The sequence below is a fragment of the Acipenser ruthenus genome, chromosome 17, assembly GCF_902713425.1.
Source record: "Acipenser ruthenus chromosome 17, fAciRut3.2 maternal haplotype, whole genome shotgun sequence".
Lineage (NCBI taxonomy): Eukaryota > Metazoa > Chordata > Actinopteri > Acipenseriformes > Acipenseridae > Acipenser > Acipenser ruthenus.
The window spans coordinates 11953427-11969768 of record NC_081205.1 but is presented as its reverse complement, the minus strand read 5'-3'; the positions used below and the strand labels follow the sequence as shown (position 1 = coordinate 11969768).

At 40.3% G+C, this 16342-nt stretch overlaps 1 protein-coding gene and 8 non-coding genes across 9 annotated transcripts; 1 reads left to right on the top strand and 8 right to left on the bottom strand.

The window, feature by feature from the left end:
* Positions 1–1684: 1684 nt before the first annotated feature.
* trnar-ucg (transfer RNA arginine (anticodon UCG)) lies at positions 1685–1757 on the bottom strand. Its single transcript has one exon. It is a non-coding gene; the product is annotated as a tRNA-Arg (tRNA).
* A 718-nt stretch (positions 1758–2475) lies between these two features.
* On the bottom strand, positions 2476–2548 carry trnar-ccu (transfer RNA arginine (anticodon CCU)). Its single transcript has one exon. It is a non-coding gene; the product is annotated as a tRNA-Arg (tRNA).
* A 338-nt stretch (positions 2549–2886) lies between these two features.
* On the bottom strand, positions 2887–2958 carry trnaq-cug (transfer RNA glutamine (anticodon CUG)). Its single transcript has one exon. It is a non-coding gene; the product is annotated as a tRNA-Gln (tRNA).
* Positions 2959–3365: 407 nt separating this feature from the next.
* On the top strand, positions 3366–5379 carry LOC117423053 (large ribosomal subunit protein mL62-like; the record flags this gene model as incomplete). The annotated part of the gene is made up of 4 exons (XM_058989636.1): positions 3366–3414; positions 3593–3675; positions 4726–4895; positions 5229–5379. Coding segments are annotated over 4 exons (387 nt in total), but the record flags the coding sequence as incomplete, so codon positions are not given.
* A 5147-nt stretch (positions 5380–10526) lies between these two features.
* Positions 10527–10599, bottom strand: trnar-ucg (transfer RNA arginine (anticodon UCG)). The gene has a single exon. It is a non-coding gene; the product is annotated as a tRNA-Arg (tRNA).
* A 1097-nt stretch (positions 10600–11696) lies between these two features.
* On the bottom strand, positions 11697–11768 carry trnaq-cug (transfer RNA glutamine (anticodon CUG)). The gene has a single exon. It is a non-coding gene; the product is annotated as a tRNA-Gln (tRNA).
* A 1712-nt stretch (positions 11769–13480) lies between these two features.
* Positions 13481–13553, bottom strand: trnar-ucg (transfer RNA arginine (anticodon UCG)). The gene has a single exon. It is a non-coding gene; the product is annotated as a tRNA-Arg (tRNA).
* A 706-nt stretch (positions 13554–14259) lies between these two features.
* Positions 14260–14332, bottom strand: trnar-ccu (transfer RNA arginine (anticodon CCU)). Its single transcript has one exon. It is a non-coding gene; the product is annotated as a tRNA-Arg (tRNA).
* A 336-nt stretch (positions 14333–14668) lies between these two features.
* On the bottom strand, positions 14669–14740 carry trnaq-cug (transfer RNA glutamine (anticodon CUG)). The gene has a single exon. It is a non-coding gene; the product is annotated as a tRNA-Gln (tRNA).
* Between the last annotated feature and the right edge of the window lie 1602 nt (positions 14741–16342).

Here is a 16342-nt window from a genome sequence, read left to right as displayed (position 1 = left end):
GTTCAATCTCCTGCTGCCGTCTAGACTTTCCAGGAATAGTTTGTACTTTTTCCTTCCTTTTTTCAACTCCAAACCTCTCACTTCCATATGCGTAGATGATGTCCCCAAATTTATCCAGCTTCTTTTCAACTGTTCCACTTAATCTTTCCAATGCAACGCAGAGATCTGTGTTTACTGTGTCCCATGCAGTTTTCTCACAAGCTCTTGGCCATTTAACTCCAGGCTTGTGCCCGTTGAGGTTCTTTTCTCTCTTATGCTGGTTTGTCTGACCGGGTTCACAAGGATCATTATGTTCATCACTAACTGTGTCCATGCAAGTCCTCCTCACATCTATGACAGGGGTGCTGATATCCTGCGAACTGTGGTTTGCTTCCTGTCGCTGGATTTCATTCGACTGACTTGACTGACTTCGTAAGAAGTACTGATCAATGCGAGGCCCTTGTCCCTTCTCCCTCAAGCATTTCATTCTCCCTTGATGAATCTTCAAACCCCTGACCGTTGTCGCCTTGCTCCAGCCGCAGACACAAACCTGGAGTTCCATGTCTTTGTTAACTGCAGATCTTGAACTAGTCTTTTGTGAAGTACTCTCCATACTCATATCCGTTTCCGTTCCTAAGTCATTAACCGTGTTGTCCAACGTTGAGTCATCTTCCGCCCCAGCTCTCGCAGACTCTAGGGGTATTTTTCTCTTTAATTTCTTAGAAGCCTTGGGCGGGTGTCTCCAGCATCCTGTAAACACAGAGCTGGATACTGCCGACAAGGGTAGCTAACCCTTACCAGCCCCAATGGGGTCTCTTTCCTCCTGTCAGCTGTCTCTCCAGGCTGTCACAAGGTCTTTCCCTTGTTGCCAGCTGCACTATTCACAGCAGTCACTGGACGTATCCAGATCTTCATGATTTCCATTACACGAGAGTAGATGTTAAAACTTCATGCTGATTTGAACTCGGCTCTCGCCAAGATAAGCACCAACTAAGACGTAGCTTTACAGTAAACTAATGTGATCCATATGCGTCTCCATCCATTTACGTTTCCTTCCATATGATGATGTAGATATCCTTCTGTCTGGTGTTAATGGCTGAAGTGTAATGCTGACTCCAGGGATCAGCTTATTTTGCCTCCCTGGCGCATCAGCACACACAACGGCTGCGATGCTGGCTCCGGGGATCAACCAAAGTGCGGCCTCCCCAGCGCATCAGCATGACAACCGTCTGGATTGAGCTAAGTAGGGTACATCTCTGGGGTTTTCAAGTGGGCACCTTCCATCCTCAGTGTTTCGTCGACTAGCCCACGACACCTCAAGAGGGCTCGACGGTGATTCTGGCGTCCCAGCATCACCCCCCTCCGTCCCCCACTCAACTCAGCCCAGCTTACTTACCTGTCCCCAGCCAGAATCTTTCCGTCTCAACCACAGCCAGTTGCTGCTCCTCTCCTCTCTGAAGGAATCTACGTAAGGAATTGATCATTTGACATATACTGGACTATACATTAGGTACATTTCTAACGAGATCACACTGATGTAGAACATATTTCTATATTTAAGTTAAATTATTTTCCTTACCACACTAAAGGAAAAAGAGTTTATATCACTTTTTAAAACGCAGAAACATGTACACTGACTTACATTGTATTATTTGATCTGAAATACAAGTTACACAATTAATAAATAAAATCTAAAATAAAAAACCGACCACGAAGGGACTCGAACCCTCAATCTTCTGATTCGAAGTCAGACGCCTTATCCATTAGTCCACGCGGTCTTTCACCGAAAGAGAGCTTTTCCGTAAATACTTTACTCTATAATTAGCGTAGTTTGTTCATAACGAAGCAAACACATACAGCACTACCACAGTCCCAAAGAAGTACGGAATTAAAAAAGCAGCCAGTAGCCCCGCCCATACCCTAAAGCTATGTGCTTACCCAATTGGCGCTGCCTCTTGTCTGTTATTTTCCTATTGCTGAGTGATGCCCCGCCCCTCGTACTCAGGGCACAAATGGAATTGACTGACGCTTCTGTGATGTAATGGTTTTATAAACAATAGATACCGGTATGTGATTGTTAATATGAAATATATATATATACTTGTATATTGGTATTAAATGTAAAAGCGGCTGAAATATAAACTGACAAAAAAATCTAGCAGAGGATGGTTTCGATCCATCGACCTCTGGGTTATGGGCCCAGCACGCTTCCGCTGCGCCACTCTGCTTTTGCTCAGGAGTTAAATGTTTAATAAGATACTGTTAAATTAATTAATATAAAGGACTATTTGTTACTATTTAATCATTGCGGTTAACGTTACTTTAGGGTGGTAAAGTGAAATTGCCTTTACCAGACACCATGTTTAAATGGTTACTGACGCTAACCATGTTGAAATATATGTTTATTCATTTTTATGAATAATAGCTGAAGAGAGGGGAAACGTCTGGAAAGTTTATTATAAAACAGTCGTGAGAAAAAAAAAAACATACACGTTACACCCCAGATGGGACTCGAACCCACAATCCCTGGCTTAGGAGGCCAGTGCCTTATCCATTAGGCCACTGGGGCTCCTAAAGAAAATGCCGTTCTTGCTCATATTTGTGTGCCTGACTATCGCTAAATACAGAATGGAAGGTAACCCAAAAAAAAAAATTATTAACGCTTTACCTTTTTACCTGTACTGTACTCTGCAAGCTTTTTATGGTCACCTCGGATTTTTCAGTACAGGTTGCAAAAGCAGACAAAAGCAAATAAAAGTATTTCTGAGGGTTTTATACTTTAGATTTTATGGCTAAAAGGTGCCATCCCACACCTTTGCAGTGAATTTCTCAGCATTTATTATGATAGAAACGTCAGTTCGACGAAACACTTTTTAATAACTTAAGAATAATAATGCACTGAAACGAAGGTCCCACCGAGATTTGAACTCGGATCGCTGGATTCAGAGTCCAGAGTGCTAACCATTACACCATGGAACCCATATTTACGCCTTGGCCACGTAACTGTAATAAATACATCATTTTATTTTTATTCTTTTTTTTTTTTTTTTGTAAGCGTTTCTACTGCGATTGTTTTAATTAGCACCAATCTTGGACTACCTTACCCAGGGTAACATTACGCAGTCCAAGATTGGTTTTAATCGGGCTGTGAAAGCAGCCGAATATGTTTACAATGACTTGGATCCGGGAATCCAGAGCTTTAAAAACTGTAATAAGTCCAGACTAGTTTGGAAAAGCTTGTCTTCGTTCAGACTGTATCACAATCCCCCATCCTTCACTGCTATGACATAATAGTGTTGCATTGAATTACTACTTTTTATAAAGCATGTTATTGTGAAGCATGTTTACTGACGTGCACCTTTTGTTTTTGTGTAGATCTCCTCACCATTACCTACTGTCGAAGCAGTGGCCCTGGAGGCCAGAATGTTAATAAAGGTATGGAAATGGAAGTCTTTGTTAAAATATTCACAAGCATGTTTAATGTACAGGGTGATCAGGAGCACTGTTGTGGGGAAGCATTCTCCACAGAGTTAACTAGACAGGCAACAACATCACAGGTTACAGAGAGTCAGCTACTGTTGTGTTATAGTACATTTTTCACATTTTGTTCTAGTAAACACACAAGCTGAAGTCCGGTTCCACATACAAACAGCTGATTGGATTCCTGAAGATGTGCGACAAAAGATTATTTCTCAGGTAACATCAATACTAAGATTACATATTCACTGGAGCTGACTGCTAATAACATTGAAGAAATGTGAAAGTTAACTAACAGCTGGTGTGTAAAGGGTAAATATTTTAACTTCTAACTGAAATGAAAGCTTAACAAAAAACACCTCTACGAATCTGTGCTATACGATGAAAACATGAATAAAATCAGACATTGGTCTAATTAGTTTGTTATAAGGCTATGATTTTGATGCAGTACTTTTTAGTTCGTTTTACTGGCAAGGTGCGGCAAAAAAACAAGAATTCACGGAAAGTTGTCCAAATGTAGGTTTAGCTACATCAACATACACAAGAGCTTTTAAATAGTACACCAGAACCAATAATATAAAGACTTGCTTTTGACTGCTGGCAAGTTTAAATGTTACTTTAGAGTGAACCAGGATTTCGAGTTTTCCACGATTCGGAAATAGAATGTTGTAAAAAGAGCCCCTAAGTTGGAAAACTTCTGTTCTCCGATGCATTGTTGTTCTTTCTTTACAGAAAACAGCTCTCACAATTGTTTTTCTTTTAGCTGTCACCCATTTACATACTTGCTCGCTCAGTTATCTCATTCGCTGACCTACACAGCTACACATAAATGCTGCGTGAATACACAACCAAACAATTTACAGACACTCGCAGATTAGTATTTTCAGTGCATTTTTTAAAGGAAATAAAGGAAGCGCCTCATCAAATGTGTTTCACATCCATTTTCAGGCGTCCAAGACTACATTCAAATTCACGATTTTCAGGATTTCCATGACCTCTGTGACAAAATCGTAGCCTTAGTTTTACTTACAAAAAAATACCATGAATTGCATACATCAGGGGATAGCAGCGTGACATAGTACACAGCTGCGTGACACTGGGACATTTACAAAATTGAGGAGGTGTGTATACTTTTTTTTTTAAGTAAATAAATATCAGGGACTTTAATATGTTCTACTGTTTTGAGCACTACATGTAATAGGTCAGGCCTCAGAACTGGCTGTTAAAACCCTGTTAGTTATGTTTTTATTGATTTATTTTGCATCTCAGCATACAAACCGAATAAACAGAAGTGGGGAGCTGATCGTCACCTCGGAAGTGAGCCGGTACCAGATGCGCAATCTGTCTGACTGTTTGCAGAAGATCCGAGACATGATCGCTGCTGCCAGCGTGAAACACAGGCAGCCTTCCCAAGAAGACGTGGCTCTCCGACGCTACAGGTAATCTTCCTGTGACACCAGGATCTGATCAGGGCTGCCAAGAGCTCATTTAAAACTGGGATCATTACCTTGTACCACGACACAGCAATGCACTAGCCCTCAATTATACTATTTCAGATGCTGATCCTTCCCGTAGCAAACAATCTAACCGCACTCTGCTCTAAGAGGGTTGTGATATTGGCGTCACTTCTTGGATTTTGGATGATAACAGATATTAGCTTCATGCTCATTTTCCCATATCCAGTTGTCTTCATGTTTACAAACTATTTGATCAGAGATGCCGTAACCTTACAATTTGCCTCCAGAGCAAATTAACATTGTTTCTCTTTTCAGGATAGACAAAATGAACCGAGAACGCCTGCAGCAAAAGAAAATGCACACTGCAGTGAAGCGAAGCCGACGCGAGGAGTTTGATTGAAGGTGATGCCAGGATATGAAGGCTGGCTGCATTGAAGCAATCTGTAAAGAATAAATGAATGACTTGTACAAAGTGTTGTTTGTTCCTCGTTTATTTTAATTTGTCGGCTGGTTTTGCTGGGTTGGGTAATTGGAAGTTATGAATAGTTTTCTAAATAGTTACTCGGATGTACCACATGTGTAAGAGTTGATCAGTTGAAAGAGGCATGATCAGTATGACTCTAAAATACTGGCTGGCACAGTGGACTGTAAATTAACATCTTAAAATACATCTGCACATTGCTGTGTGTTTACAATGGTTGTGGTGTTGGAAAGTTAGGTTACTTGTTTGCTGAGCAGTGTCAAAGTAGCCTCCTGACATGGTAATGGTAAACTGAGTGCGTGTTTCACATTTTTTTAATGCGTACAAAAGGCAGATAAGCAGCTTCTCTGGACCGCTGGTTTTTGATCTCAAAGGGATTTATTTTAGCAAAGGGAAATTGGAAGTGTACATTAAAGCTCAACCACGCCTTCACCAATATCTAAGATTACCATATAACTCCATGTGAAACTCAAAATGGAGCGAGGTAACCAGTGGTATACCTCAGGGATCAGTATTAAGTCCTCTGCTATTCCTGATCTACATTAATGATTTAGATTCTGGTATAGTAAGCAAACAAAAAGTTAAATTTGCAGACGACACAAAAATAGGAGGAGTGGCAAACACTGTTGAAGCAGCAAAGGTCATTCAAAATGATCTAGACAGCATTCAGAATTTGGCAGACACATGGCAAATGAAATTTAATAGAGAAAAGTGTAAAGTATTGCATGCGGGCAATAAAAATGTGCATTATAAATATCATATGGGAGATAGTGAAATTGAAGAAGGGAACTATGAAAAAGACCTAGGAGTTTATGTTGACTCAGAAATGTCTTCATCTAGACAATGTGGGGAAGCTATAAAAAAGGCTAACAAGATGCTCGGATATATTGTGAGAAGTGTTGAATTTAAATCAAGGGAAGTAATGTTAAAACTCTGCAATGCATTAGTAAGACCTCACCTAGAATATTGTGTTCAGTTCTGGTCACCTCGTTACAAAAATGATATTGCTGCTCTAGAAAGAGTGCAAAGAAGAGCAACCAAAATTATCCCGGGTTTAAAAGGCATGTCGTATGCAGACAGGCTAAAAGAATTGAATCTATACAGTCTTGAACAAAGAAGACTACGCGGCGATCTGATTCAAACATTCAAAATCCTAAAAGGTAAAGACAATGTCAACCCAGGGGACTTATTTGACCTGAAAAAAGAAACAAGGACCAGGGCTCACAAATGGAGATGAGATAAAGGGGCATTCAGAACAGAAAATAGGACGCGCATTTTTTACACAGAGAATTGTGAGGGTGTGGCACAAACTCCCCTGTAATGTTGTTGAAGCTGACACCCTGGGATGCTTCAAAAAGCTGCTTGATGAGATTCTGGGATCATTAAGCTACTAACAACCAAACGAGCAAGATGGGCTGAATGGCCTCCTCTCGTTTGTAAACTTTCTTATGTTCTTATGTTCTTATAGAAACGTCAGCTCGATGAAACACTTTTTAATATCTTAAGAATAATAATGCTAAAATGATTGTCCTACGGGGATTTGAACTCAGATCACAGGATTGAAAGTCATGAGTGATAACCATTACACCATGGAAACCATATTTATGTATCGGCCACTTAACTGTAATAAATACATCATTTTATTATTATTCTATTTTTTGTAAGCGTTTCTACTGCTGCTGTTTTAATTTGATACGTTTAGGTTATATTTTAGACAATTTGGTGGATTCTTGATCTCCTTAGTTCGATCTAGGCAGCGGTGAAGAACTTCAGATATTTTCCACAAGGGGGCGATACACCATGGCAGCGGCTAACCACAGTAGTATTGGTGTGAACCAAGCAGAAACTTAATATTTTTAAAAGCGTGAATATGAATTTACAGAAAAGAACTTTTCCAAAATATATAAATGAAAAAAGATAAATTGGTTGGCCAAGAAATAAACTATGGTATGCATTCTCTAGATTGTGGAACATTCATAGAAATAAACTTCCTGCTGATTTCCAAATTTCCTGAAGGAATCAGAGCCAGACAGAAGCACCTGCCATCAACCAAGTGCCTGAATCAGCTCCCTGCACACTGTATTACATTCCTCCATTTCCCAGCCTGGGTCAGCTCTCTGCACACTGTACTGCATTCCTCCATATCCCTGCCTGAGTCAACTCTGTGCACACTGTACTGCATTCCTCCATATCCCTGCCTGAATCAGTTCTCTGCACACTGTACTGCATTCCTCCATATCCCTGCCTGAATCAGCTCACTGCACACTGTACTGCATTTCTCCATATGCCTGCCTGAGTCAGCACTGCACACTGTACTGCATTCCTCAATATCCCTGCCTGAATCAGCTCTGCACACTGTACTGCATTCCTCCATATCCCTACCTGAATCAGCTCTTCACATTTTACTGCATTCCTCCATATCCCTCCCCGAATCAGCTCTTCACATTTTACTGCATTCCTCCATATCCCTGAATGAATCAGCTCTGCACACTGTACTGCATTCCTCCATATCCCTGTCTGAATCCGCTCTCTGCACACTGTACTGCATTCCTTCATATCCCTGCCTGAATCAGATCTTTGCACACTGTACTGCATTCCTCCATATCCCTGTCTGAATCCGCTCTCTGCACACTGTACTGCATTCCTCCATATCCCTGTCTGAATCAGATCTCTGCACACGGTACTGCATTCCTCCATATCCCTGTATGAATCAGCTCTCTGCACACTGTACTGGATTCCTCCATATCCCTGCTTGAATCAGCTCTCTGCACACTGTACTGCATTTCTCCATATCCCTGCCTGAATCCGCTCTCTGCTCACTGTACTGCCTTCCTCCATATCCCTGCATGAATCAGCTCTCTGTACACGGTAATGCATTCCTTCATATCCCTGCCTGAATCAGCTCTCTGCACACTGTACTGCATTCCTCCATATCCCTGCCTGAATCCGCTCTCTACTCACTGTACTGCCTTCCTCCATATCCCTGCATGAATCAGCTCTCTGTACACGGTAATGCATTCCTTCATATCCCTGTCTGAATCAGCTCTCTGCACACGGTACTGCATTCCTCCATATCCCTGTCTGAATCAGCTCTCTGCACACTGTACTGCATTCCACCATATTGCTTCCTAAAACAGCTCTGCACACTGTACTGCATTCCTCCATGTCCCCGCCTGAATCAGCTCTCTGCACATTGTACTGCATTCCTCCATATCGCTGCCTGAATCAGCTCTGCACTGTACTGTATTCCTCTATTTTCCTGCCTGAATCAGCTCTGCACACAGTACTGCATTCCTCCATATCCCTGCCTGAATCAACTCTGCACACTGTACTGCATTCCTCCATGTCCCAGCCTGAATCAGCTCTCTGCACATTGTACTGCATTCCTCCATATCCCTGCCTGAATCAGATCTCTGCACATTGTACTGCATTTCTCCATATCGCTGCCTGAATCAGCTCTGCACACTGTACTGCATTCCTCCATATCCCTCCCAGAATCAGCTCTGCACATTGTACTGCATTCCTCCATATCCCTGTATGAATCAGCTCTCTGCACACTGCACTGCATTCCTCCATATCCCTGCCTGAATCAGCTCTCTGCACACTGTACTGCATTCCTCTATATCCCTGCCTGAGTCAGCCCTGTGCACACTATACTGCATTCCTCCATATCCCTACCTGAATCAGCTCTGCACACTGTACTGCATTCCTCCATATCCCTGCCTGAATCAGCTCTGCACACTGTACTGCATTCTATATCCCTGCCTGAATCAGCTCTGCACACTGTACTGCATTCCTCCATATCCCTGCCTGAATCAGCTACCTGCACACTGTACTGCATTCCTCCATATCCCTGCCTGAATCAGCTCTGCACACTGTACTGCATTCCTCCATATCCCTGCCTGAATCAGCTCTGCACACTGTACTGCATTCCTCCATATCCCTGCCTGAATCAGCTCTCTGCACACGGTACTGCATTCCTCAATGTCCCTGCCTGAATCAGCTCTCTGCACACTATACTGCATTCCTCCATATTGCTTCCTAAATCAGCTCTGCACACGGTACTGCATTCCTCCATATTCCTGCCTGAATCAGATCTCTGCACACTGTACTGCATTCCTTCATATCCCTGCCTGAATCAGCTCTCTGCACACTGTACTGCATTCCTCCATATCCCTGCCTGCATCAGCTCTCTGCACACTGTACTGCATTCCTCCATATCCCTGCAAAGGGTAAATATTTTAACTTCTAACTGAAATGAAAGCTTAACAAAAAACACCTCTATGAATCTGTGCTATACGATGAAAACATGAATAAAATCAGACATTGGTCTAATTAGTTTGTTATAAGGCTATGATTTTGATGCAGTACTTTTTAGTTCATTTTACTGGCAAGGTGCGGCAAAAAAAACAAGAATTCACGGAAAGTTGTCCAAATGTAGGTTTAGCTACATCAACATACACAAGAGCTTTTAAATAGTACACCAGAACCAATAATATAAAGACTTGCTTTTGACTGCTGGCAAGTTTAAATGTTACTTTAGAGTACAAAACTTTACCGTACAGACTTCAGACTCCGACATCATTTCTGGTAAGAGTCGAGGGTCTCAGTGTGACAAATGTTTGAAATTCTCCCTTTCGGGTTCCCTGTTGGTTGAGAGGACGGATGTACCAACGATGTCGCTTTTAAAACCTCTTGATAAGAGGTACAAACAGCACATTTACTTTAAATGTAAATGTATCCAATTTTGCGAATGCAATCTGTATTTTAAGTGTGAACAACAGCTGTGACCACTTTGCGCAGTCAAAAGTGCTGCGACACGATGCGTCCCGTACAGCAAATAGTGAAGCTGCACAGCTTGTAGTTGATTCATCTGCGATAGAAGGAATCTACGTAAGGAATTGATCATTTGACATATACTGGACTATACATTAGGTACATTTCTAACGAGATCACACTGATGTAGAACATATTTCTATATTTAAGTTAAATTATTTTCCTTACCACACTAAAGGAAAAAGAGTTTATATCACTTTTTAAAACGCAGAAACATGTACACTGACATACATTGTATTATTTGATCTGAAATACAAGTTACACAATTAATAAATAAAATCTAAAATAAAAAAAAACAACCACGAAGGGATTCGAACCCTCAATCTTCTGATTCGAAGTCATACGCCTTATCCATTAGGCCACGCGGTCTTTCACCGAAAGCGAGCGTTTACGTAAATACTTTACTCTATAATTAGCGTAGTTTGTTCATAACGAAGCAAACAAATACAGCACTACCACAGTCCCAAAGAGGTACGGAATTAAAAAAGCAGCCAGTAGCCCCGCCCATACCCTAAAGCTATGTGCTTACCCAATTGGCGCTGCCTCTTGTCTGTTATTTTCCTATTGCTGAGTGATGCCCCGCCCCTCTTACTCAGGGCACAAATGGAATTGACTGACGCTTCTGTGAAGTAATGGTTTTATAAACAATACATACCGGTATGTGATTGTTAATATGAAATATATATAAAAGCGGCTGAAATGCAAACTGACAAAAAAAATCTAGCAGAGGATGGTTTCGATCCATCGACCTCTGGGTTATGGGCCCAGCACGCTTCCGCTGCGCCACTCTGCTTTTGCTCAGTTGTCAAATGTTTAATAAGATACTGTTAAATTAATTAATATAATGGACTATTTGTTACTATTTAATCATTGCGGTTAACGTTACTTTAGGGTGGTAAAGTTAAATTACCTTTACCAGACACCGTGTTTAAATGGTTACTGACGCTAACCATGTTGAAATATATGTTTATTTATTTTGATGAATAATAGCTGAAGAGAGGGGAAACGTCTGGAAAGTTTATTATAAAACAGTCGTGAGAAAAAAACATACACGTTACACCCCAGATGGGACTCGAAACCACAATCCCTGGCTTAGGAGGCCAGTGCCTGATCCATTAGGCCACTGGGGCTCCTAAAGAAAATTTCATTCTTGTTCATATTTGTGTGCCTGACTATCGCTAAATACAGAATGAAAGGTAACCCAAAAAAAATTATTAACGCTTTACCTTTTTACCTGTACTGTACTCTGCAAGCTTTTTACGGTCACCTCTGATTTTTCAGTACAGGTTGCAAAAGCAGACAAAAGCAAATAAAAGTATTTCTGAGGGTTTTATACTTTAGATTTTATGGCTAAAAGGTGCCATCCCACAACTTTGCAGTGAATTTAAGAGTATTTAATGAACTGAGAAACGTCAGTTCGATGAAACACTTTTTAATAACTTAAGAATAATAATGCACTAAAACGAAGGTCCCACCGAGATTTGAACTCGGATCGCTGGATTCAGAGTCCAGAGTGCTAACCATTACACCATGGAACCCACATTTACGCCTTGGCCACGTAACTGTAATAAATACATCTTTTTTTTTTTTTTTTTTTTTTTTTTTTTTTTTTTGTAAGCGTTTCTACTGCGATTGTTTTAATTAGCACTAATCTTGGACTACCTTACCCAGGGTAACATTACGCAGTCCAAGATTGGTTTTAATCGGGCTGTGAAAGCAGCCGAATATGTTTACAATGACTTGGATCCGGGAATCCAGAGCTTTAAAAACTGTAATAAGTCCAGACTAGTTTGGAAAAGCTTGTCTTCGTTCAGACTGTATCACAATCCCCCATCCTTCACTGCTATGACATAATAGTGTTGCATTGAATTACTACTTTTTATAAAGCATGTTATTGTGAAGCATGTTTACTGACGTGCACCTTTTGTTTTTGTGTAGATCTCCTCACCATTACCTACTGTCGAAGCAGTGGCCCTGGAGGCCAGAATGTTAATAAAGGTATGGAAATGGAAGTCTTTGTTAAAATATTCACAAGCATGTTTAATGTACAGGGTGATCAGGAGCACTGTTGTGGGGAAGCATTCTCCACAGAGTTAACTAGACAGGCAACAACATCACAGGTTACAGAGAGTCAGCTACTGTTGTGTTATAGTACATTTTTCGCATTTTGTTCTAGTAAACACACAAGCTGAAGTCCGGTTCCACATACAAACAGCTGGTTGGATTCCTGAAGATGCGCGACAAAAGATTATTTCTCAGCTAACATCAATACTAAGATTACATATTCACTGGAGCTGACTGCTAATAACATTGAAGAAATGTGAAAGTTAACTAACAGCTGGTGTGTAAAGGGTAAATATTTTAACTTCTAACTGAAATGAAAGCTTAACAAAAAACACCTCTATGAATCTGTGCTATACGATGAAAACATGAATAAAATCAGACATTGGTCTAATTAGTTTGTTATAAGGCTATGATTTTGATGCAGTACTTTTTAGTTCGTTTTACTGGCAAGGTGCGGCAAAAAAACAAGAATTCACGGAAAGTTGTCCAAATGTAGGTTTAGCTACATCAACATACACAAGAGCTTTTAAATAGTACACCAGAACCAATAATATAAAGACTTGCTTTTGACTGCTGGCAAGTTTAAATGTTACTTTAGAGTACAAAACTTTACCGTCCAGACTTCAGACTCCGACATCATTTCTGGTCAGAGTCGAGGGTCTCAGTGCGACAAATGTTTGAAATTCTCCCTTTCGGGTTCCCTGTTGGTTGAGAGGACGGATGTACCAACGATGTCGCTTTTAAAACCTCTTGATAAGAGGTACAAACTCAGCACATTTACTTTAAATGTAAATGTATCCAATTTTGCGAATGCAATCTGTATTTAAAGTGTGAACAACAGCTGTGACCACTTTGCGCAGTCAAAAGTGCTGCGACACGACGCGTCCCGTACAGCAAATAGTGAAGCTGCACAGCTTGTAGTTGATTCACCTGCGCTAGAAGGAATCTACGTAAGGAATTAATCATTTGACATATACTGGACTATACATTAGGTACATTTCTAACGAGATCACACTGATGTAGAACATATTTCTATATTTAAGTTAAATTATTTTCCTTACCACACCAAAGGAAAAGAGCCTATATCACTTTTTAAAACGCAGAAACATGTACACTGACTTACATTGTATTATTTGATCTGAAATACAAGTTACACAATTAATAAATAAAATCTAAAATAAAAAAACGACCACGAAGGGACTCGAACCCTCAATCTTCTGATTCGAAGTCAGACGCCTTATCCATTAGGCCACGCGGTCTTTCACTGAAAGAGAGCGTTTACGTAAATACTTTCATCTATAATTAGCGTAGTTTGTACTACAGTATCAACGAAATATGTTTTCATAACAAAGCAAACAAGTACAGAACTACCACAGTCCCAAAGAGGTACGGTATTAAAAAAGCAGCCAGTAGCCCCGCCCATACCCTAAAGCTATGTGCTTACCCAATTGGCGCTGCCTCTTGTCTGTTATTTTCCTATTGCTGAGTGATGCCCCGCCCCTCGTACTCAGGGCACAAATGGAATTGACTGACGCTTCTGTGAAGTAATGGTTTTATAAACAATACATACCGGTATGTGATTGTTAATATGAAATATATATTAAAGCGGCTGAAATACAAACTGACAAAAAAAATCTAGCAGAGGATGGTTTCGATCCATCGACCTCTGGGTTATGGGCCCAGCACGCTTCCGCTGCGCCACTCTGCTTTTGATCAGTTGTCAAATGTTTAATAAGATACTGTTAAATTAATTAATATAATGGACTACTATTTAATCAGCGGTTAACGTTACTTTAGGGTGGTAAGGTTAAATTGCCTTTACCAGACACCGTGTTTAAATGGTTACTGACGCTAACCATGTTGAAATATATGTTTATTTATTTTGATGAATAATAGCCGAAGAGAGGGGAAACGTCTGGAAAGTTTATTATAAAACAGTCGTGTGAAAAAAAAACATACACGTTACACCCCAGATGGGACTCGAACCCACAATCCCTGGCTTAGGGGGCCAGTGCCTTATCCATTAGGCCACTGGGGCTCCTAAAGAAAATGCCGTTCTTGCTCATATTTGTGTGCCATACTATCGCTAAATACAGAATGGAAGGTAACCCAAAAAAAAATTATTAACGCTTTACCTTTTTACCTGTACTGTACTCTGCAAGCTTTTTATGGTCACCTCGGATTTTTCAGTAGAGGTTGCAAAAGCAGACAAAAGCAAATAAAAGTATTTCTGAGGGTTTTATACTTTAGATTTTATGGCTAAAAGGTGCCATCCCACAACTTTGCAGTGAATTTCTCAGCATTTATTATGATAGAAACGTCAGTTCGACGAAACACTTTTTAATAACTTAAGAATAATAATGCACTGAAACGAAGGTCCCACCGAGATTTGAACTCGGATCGCTGGATTCAGAGTCCAGAGTGCTAACCATTACACCATGGAACCCACATTTACGCCTTGGCCACGTAACTGTAATAAATACATCATTTTTTTTTTTTTTTTTTTTTTTTTTTTTTTTTGTAAGCGTTTCTACTGCGATTGTTTTAATTAGCACTAATCTTGGACTACCTTACCCAGGGTAACATTACGCAGTCCAAGATTGGTTTTAATCGGGCTGTGAAAGCAGCCGAATATGTTTACAATGACTTGGATCCGGGAATCCAGAGCTTTAAAAACTGTAATAAGTCCAGACTAGTTTGGAAAAGCTTGTCTTCGTTCAGACTGTATCACAATCCCCCATCCTTCACTGCTATGACATAATAGTGTTGCATTGAATTACTACTTTTTATAAAGCATGTTATTGTGAAGCATGTTTACTGACGTGCACCTTTTGTTTTTGTGTAGATCTCCTCACCATTACCTACTGTCGAAGCAGTGGCTCTGGAGGCCAGAATGTTAATAAAGGTATGGAAATGGAAGTCTTTGTTAAAATATTCACAAGCATGTTTAATGTACAGGGTGATCAGGAGCACTGTTGTGGGGAAGCATTCTCCACAGAGTTAACTAGACAGGCAACAACATCACAGGTTACAGAGAGTCAGCTACTGTTGTGTTATAGTACATTTTTCGCATTTTGTTCTAGTAAACACACAAGCTGAAGTCCGGTTCCACATACAAACAGCTGATTGGATTCCTGAAGATGCGCGACAAAAGATTATTTCTCAGGTAACATCAATACTAAGATTACATATTCACTGGAGCTGACTGCTAATAACATTGAAGAAATGTGAAAGTTAACTAACAGCTGGTGTGTAAAGGGTAAATATTTTAACTTCTAACTGAAATGAAAGCTTAACAAAAAACACCTCTATGAATCTGTGCTATACGATGAAAACATGAATAAAATCAGACATTGGTCTAATTAGTTTGTTATAAGGCTATGATTTTGATGCAGTACTTTTTAGTTCGTTTTACTGGCAAGGTGCGGCAAAAAAACAAGAATTCACGGAAAGTTGTCCAAATGTAGGTTTAGCTACATCAACATACACAAGAGCTTTTAAATAGTACACCAGAACCAATAATATAAAGACTTGCTTTTGACTGCTGGCAAGTTTAAATGTTACTTTAGAGTACAAAACTTTACCGTCCAGACTTCAGACTCCGACATCATTTCTGGTCAGAGTCGAGGGTCTCAGTGCGACAAATGTTTGAAATTCTCCCTTTCGGGTTCCCTGTTGGTTGAGAGGACGGATGTACCAACGATGTCGCTTTTAAAACCTCTTGATAAGAGGTACAAACTCAGCACATTTACTTTAAATGTAAATGTATCCAATTTTGCGAATGCAATCTGTATTTAAAGTGTGAACAACAGCTGTGACCACTTTGCGCAGTCAAAAGTGCTGCGACACGACGCGTCCCGTACAGCAAATAGTGAAGCTGCACAGCTTGTAGTTGATTCACCTGCGATAGAAGGAATCTACGTAAGGAATTGATCATTTGACATATACTGGACTATACATTAGGTACATTTCTAACGAGATCACACTGATGTAGAACATATTTCTATATTTAAGTTAAATTATTTTCCTTACCACACCAAAGGAAAAG